Source organism: Chaetura pelagica, unplaced genomic scaffold (genome assembly GCF_000747805.2).
Source record: "Chaetura pelagica isolate M959 unplaced genomic scaffold, ChaPel_1.0 scaffold222, whole genome shotgun sequence".
Lineage (NCBI taxonomy): Eukaryota > Metazoa > Chordata > Aves > Apodiformes > Apodidae > Chaetura > Chaetura pelagica.
Window position 1 is genome coordinate 5567108 of NW_009952711.1, and position 6322 is coordinate 5573429.

The following is a 6322-nucleotide window of genomic DNA, read 5'->3' on the forward strand; positions in this document are numbered from 1 at the left end:
CGGTTCAGCCCAAATTCTTGGTAAAGCCATTCTGCTGCAAGTTACAGCTTCCTTCAAACATCCCCAAAGCCGTCTTGCACACGGGGGCGTTTGCAGGACGAGCCTGTGTGCCTGTGAGGGGGAGGAGGTGCTGGGAACATGCCTTGAAGGCTTCAAATCTGTTTATCTTCACACTCCTGAGAGGCGATCCCTCTCCCCTGACAGGGCAGTGCGCTGGAGGGAGCTGCACTGGCAGCAGGGAGATAAACCTATGGGGCACAGGCTGCTTTGGCCAAGTGGCCTCTCCCTGACCAGCAATTCCTTATGTCTCTGTGAGATGAAATGGGACAAGAGCAGCAGGAAGCCTCCTCCAATCCTTCTTTTTAATAGTTCCTTGGGATAAATTGTAGATAAGGGGAGAGACAGTATTGTTAACAAGCTGGGAATGCAAAGACAAAAGAAAGGGCTGCAATCTTTCACAGCAAAAGTAAATAGGTATCTGTAGCATGGTATATTCAGTCATATGTCCAACTGCTAGTGAGCCTCTGAGTTGCCTTGTTTTTAATTTATTTTATTTCCAGTAATTGTTTCCTGATTGCAAACATAATAGTGGAAAAGAGGCAGAAATGATGTGCATGTTTCCTGTTGTAACAGCTGAATGAAGGTAACTTATACAGGGATGAAAGGAGACCATATTTCATGCCTGTTGCTAAACAAATAGCTGCAGAGCAGTGGGTTGTCATGATAAGGGAGACACTAACAAAAAGCTGCCTCTTTCTGAAAGGTTCGAAAGATTCCTTTGTAGATTCAAACACAGAAAGTGGTAACCTAGGAGATTCTTTCTGTTCAGTTATTCTTGGTCTGATACTTATTGTATTGACTCATTGTATTAACACTTTGATTTATGGAAGATAATATCAGAGTACAGTACTGTAGCTTTTCCAGGATTTTCTTTTCTTATCAGGGAAAGGATTGAGAGAGGAGGCTGTACTGAGCCAATTAAATATATATATATATATACATTGCAAATGCAGTCTATGGAGCATTTATGGTAAATGTCTGGGAACTGCCTCAGGGGCACTGTGAAACATCCCAGTCAAGGCTCACCCACCAGTTTTGGGCAGTGGAGCAGTATTGTGGAAGATGTCTAGAAGGAAAATTTAACCAAAAAAGTTAGTGTGGCAAATAACTGTACTCCTTCCACTTTGGTGTTTGTTGGTTTATAACCAGATGAGATCTGTGTTAAAATCCCTTTGTCAAGGAGGTGTGCTTTTCCTATATAGAAAGGCTCCCTGGAGAGAAAGTTCATTAGTGTCCCAAGGCCTCTGCCCAAGGTGTGTTTGTCCATCCGTTAATGGCAGGAGTGAATGAACCTCCTTTGAGAAGGCAATGGAGATGGTAACTGTACAGAGGTTCAAAATGAACCAAGAATCCACTAAGTGACTAAATGTGTCAAAAGTAAACATTTGTATGGTGTTTCTTTATTAAGTTAGCTTAACATATTGTAAATCTGTGAATACAGTTGTAACTGGGTCAGGAGTTTGGCACGAGAACCAGGAAAGTGTCTAAATGTGCCTACAGTGACACCAGATCAGAAACACTCTGAGAACTGTAAAGAAAAATGGGGCTTCCCTCAGAAGCAGAGTTAATGACACCCTGCTGGGAGTGTAGGGATGTGGCAGCCTCTTCCTTAGCTGGGTCTTGAGGACTTCACCAGCTGAAGGCAAAGCTGAGCTGGTGCAAATTGCTGTAATTTCCTTGCAGTTAATAGGACTCCAGCAACTACCATTATTCTCAGCCTGCCCTGAAAAAATTACCACAATTTCAATACTGCTGCAGCCATGCTGAGCTACCCGTGGTGATTGTACCCTCTCCTCTGCCCTGGTGCCCTGCATTCTCCACCCTGGGCTTGGAGCTGCAGTGATCTCCATAGAGTTCACTTTGAGAAGCTCCAGTTCCAGGTGAATTTTCAGCTTCTTTCCTTTTCCTTAGGCTGCTAAGTTCCAGCCCAGGGAAGAGTCCTGCCGGTTAGTTACCTTTCTAGAGATGCTGGTAACACTTGGGACAACGTGTGTAAGCATGATGGTGATGAGACTTCATTCAGCTTTGGAAAGTTCCTCTCTCTCCTTGCTGGTTCATAATTGGATCAAAATTCTGAATTTTCTGTCTTCAGCCTAGTTTAGCAGTCCTGAATGGATTGACAGCTGCCCTCACACACAGGGGGAAGTACAGTGGAGCAAAGCCCTGAGCTAGATCTGTTCCCATCCATCTGATTTTTAAAACATTCCTTTCCAGGAAACATATAAACTGGGTTTGCCAGGGCTGAGGATGAAATGCAGCATAAGGTAAATCAGGTTATTTACAGACAGCAACCTGGACAGTATGCTGTTATTCCAGCTGTCAGTAGCACTTCAAAGAAAGCTCTTACTACTGACTTGGGCTTTAAGAGCTGACTGATGAAGTATTACAAGTTGTTATTTCTTTGAAAGATGTGTACAGCTTGTTTGAAGACCCCAAAATTGGAGACAAAGCACAGAAATGGGTTTATACGTGTGTGAGAAGAGCCACAAAAACTGGGAAGGTTTGCATAGTTTTCCACATATGCCAAAAATACAGATTGAATGAAGAAAAAAAGTTTGTGCTGGTGACAAAGAAAAATTGCTGCCCTGGAGCAAAGTAGGCATAGCTTTGTTTATGTTGGCTGGCAAGATCTTGTACTCATCCTGGACTGCTAGTATGGGTTTCTCAAGATAAAGTTTCTGTGAGATGGTTTACCAGGTAGATAATTGTGTTTATTGGCTCCATATTTACTAGTGTGATGTATTTTACAAAGTTAGGGCTGGCAATGCCTTTAAACTGTGGTTCAATGGGCTTATCAGCTTCCAGTGAAGTATGATTTTAGATATGTTATCTCAAGTCTGCACTATCTCTAATCCAATTAATTACTGGAAAATGTGTTAATGATGTGACAAATTAGGGAGAGCTCATGCTCATCTAGTTACAGGACTGCTTAATTCTAGCAAGGAATTAATTATTTGTTTTACTCAAAAGCAATGTGGAAATGGGAATACTGGTGTTTGCAGCTGCCTAAACCCAGGCACAAGGAGCACTCCACTGGGAAGCACTTTTCTTTGTTAAGCCATTTAAGGCAAATATTGCATTTGATCTCAGGAGCCAAAACCTCCTGCTGGCACAGTGTAGTGCAGGGAAATGGTAAAGCAGTTTCCCAGCCACAGCAGAATACAGCAGTGAGCACAGATGACACCACTAATGGAAACCAGCCCACAAGTAGGACTACAACTTGCTTGCTCTCTGTAGGCTTTTTAAGTCCTCTGGTCTGCTAGGGCCAATTCCTGCTTTAAAAAGGGCTGGTGAATGGGGCAAGGAGGTGTCCCTCCTGGAACAGGTGGGATAGTGCCCAACAGCAAAGGGTTGCAGGGAAGTAATTACACCTAACCAGTTTCAGCCTCCCTTCCAACTGACCAAGGCACATGGCATAGAAATGTTACTGGGTAATACATTCCCTACTGGTGTGTTTGTTTTCTAGATGTGCCAAAGTCATATAGGAAATGCCAAATTCAGGTCACTCTGCTGTGTGAAACCAGTTTAGCAGGAGAGAGTATAGTACCAGCATGAACTGCAGATGGAAGTAATGAGTTTGCTGCAAGGAAGAATGAACATTTAATCATTAGTCCTCAAAAATAACATGAACTAAATTGCTTGTAATTGATACTTTTTTCATAGATCACGCCTTTGTGACTCGATAAAGTTAAACACTGAGGAAAACTAAAAAATACTGGGTCAAATGTTTCCTGTTGCTGCATTTACTCCTTATTTGGACACTGAAGTGGTGCACGTGCAAAGTGACCGTGAAGTTGCCTTTTGGGTAAGTGATTTGCATGTAAAGCAAATCTTTCCTAATTACCTTCCCTGAAAGCCGGTGCTAAGACCAAGCTGAATGATTCTGCTCATGTGTTTTTGACAAGGAAGGAAGGTGATATAGGTCAAACTATGGCTTACATCTTGTTTAGATAGCTCTGTTTTTTCTCCCGAAGGCTTTCAGAGGAGTCGCTGGCAGCGGGTGTAGCCGGTCCCAGTGATGATGCAGCAGAAGGGACCAAGTTTGGCTGCCGGCTCCCGGCTCTGTGAGCTTTGCAGTGCTGGCAGGAACAAAAAGCAGTAAAAACTTGCCTGTCACTGAAGTCAGCAGCTCTCACAATGAATGCAAACAGGGGGCAAATCTGCTGAGTAAGAAGGTGCCTTCCTAAATAGTAACTTTAGAAACTAAACAGACAACAAAGAGCTTGGAAATAATTGGCTGCAAGCATGGAGTAAAATCAGGGGTGAGGATGAAACCCTAAATGACAGTGGCAGCATTTGATTTGATGGCATCTCCCGTACAAATCACCCATAAGGTGGTGATAACGTGGTCCTCAAGCCGTATGTTTGCAGTTGGGGTTGCATTTTGGCAAGCTGTGTTTTGGACTGGTGTAGACTTAGGGCTGCTTTCCAGCAGAGACAAGTGAAGGGTAGCTCACCCTCGGCAGAGCACTGCCCTGCACAGCCATCTGGAAGTGTTTTTATCGGTGCAGTATGAAGGGGTCAGTGAGAACCACTGACAAAATGGCACTCTGCTCCTCAGCATTTCCCATCCTCGCAGCCAAAAATTAGCCTGCGCGTGTGGGAAACCCGGCTTCACCCGGGCAGGGGCTGCTCTGCCAACCCTGCCCAGCACTGCGGGGGGCACAAGTAGGACTACAACTTGCTTGCTCTCTGTAGGCTTTTTAAGTCCTCTGGTCTGCTAGGGCCAATTCCTGCTTTAAAAAGGGCTGGTGAATGGGGCAAGGAGGTGTCCCTCCTGGAACAGGTGGGATAGTGCCCAACAGCAAAGGGTTGCAGGGAAGTAATTACACCTAACCAGTTTCAGCCTCCCTTCCAACTGACCAAGGCACATGGCATAGAAATGTTACTGGGTAATACATTCCCTACTGGTGTGTTTGTTTTCTAGATGTGCCAAAGTCATATAGGAAATGCCAAATTCAGGTCACTCTGCTGTGTGAAACCAGTTTAGCAGGAGAGAGTATAGTACCAGCATGAACTGCAGATGGAAGTAATGAGTTTGCTGCAAGGAAGAATGAACATTTAATCATTAGTCCTCAAAAATAACATGAACTAAATTGCTTGTAATTGATACTTTTTTCATAGATCACGCCTTTGTGACTCGATAAAGTTAAACACTGAGGAAAACTAAAAAATACTGGGTCAAATGTTTCCTGTTGCTGCATTTACTCCTTATTTGGACACCGAAGTGGTGCACGTGCAAAGTGACCGTGAAGTTGCCTTTTGGGTAAGTGATTTGCATGTAAAGCAAATCTTTCCTAATTACCTTCCCTGAAAGCCGGTGCTAAGACCAAGCTGAATGATTCTGCTCATGTGTTTTTGACAAGGAAGGAAGGTGATATAGGTCAAACTATGGCTTACATCTTGTTTAGATAGCTCTGATTTTTCTCCCGAAGGCTTTCAGAGGAGTCGCTGGCAGCGGGTGTAGCCGGTCCCAGTGATGATGCAGCAGAAGGGACCAAGTTTGGCTGCCGGCTCCCGGCTCTGTGAGCTTTGCAGTGCTGGCAGGAACAAAAAGCAGTAAAAACTTGCCTGTCACTGAAGTCAGCAGCTCTCACAATGAATGCAAACAGGGGGCAAATCTGCTGAGTAAGAAGGTGCCTTCCTAAATAGTAACTTTAGAAACTAAACAGACAACAAAGAGCTTGGAAATAATTGGCTGCAAGCATGGAGTAAAATCAGGGGTGAGGATGAAACCCTAAATGACAGTGGCAGCATTTGATTTGATGGCATCTCCCGTACAAATCACCCATAAGGTGGTGATAACGTGGTCCTCAAGCCGTATGTTTGCAGTTGGGGTTGCATTTTGGCAAGCTGTGTTTTGGACTGGTGTAGACTTAGGGCTGCTTTCCAGCAGAGACAAGTGAAGGGTAGCTCACCCTCGGCAGAGCACTGCCCTGCACAGCCATCTGGAAGTGTTTTTATCGGTGCAGTATGAAGGGGTCAGTGAGAACCACTGACAAAATGGCACTCTGCTCCTCAGCATTTCCCATCCTCGCAGCCAAAAATTAGCCTGCGCGTGTGGGAAACCCGGCTTCACCCGGGCAGGGGCTGCTCTGCCAACCCTGCCCAGCACTGCGGGGGGGCTGAGCCACCTCCCCGGGGCTGCTTGCCCTGGGTGGGCATCGATACTTTTGACACAGACGTTTGGGAAACCGGGTCTGGCCAAGCCCCGTGAGCCGCCGTCGCGTCCCGGCGCTGTCCGGCTCTATCTCTAGGGCAG

At 45.2% G+C, this 6322-nt stretch overlaps 1 protein-coding gene across 1 annotated transcript in view; it reads left to right on the forward strand.

The window, feature by feature from the left end:
- PRTG (protogenin) overlaps nt 1-6322 on the forward strand; it is a 93641-nt gene that overhangs the window by 6221 nt on the left and 81098 nt on the right. The window contains exons 3-4 of the mRNA XM_009994540.1: nt 4035-4124; nt 5496-5585. Coding sequence (XP_009992842.1) covers nt 4035-4124; nt 5496-5585 — 180 coding nt within the window. The remainder of the gene's footprint in view (nt 1-4034; nt 4125-5495; nt 5586-6322) is intronic.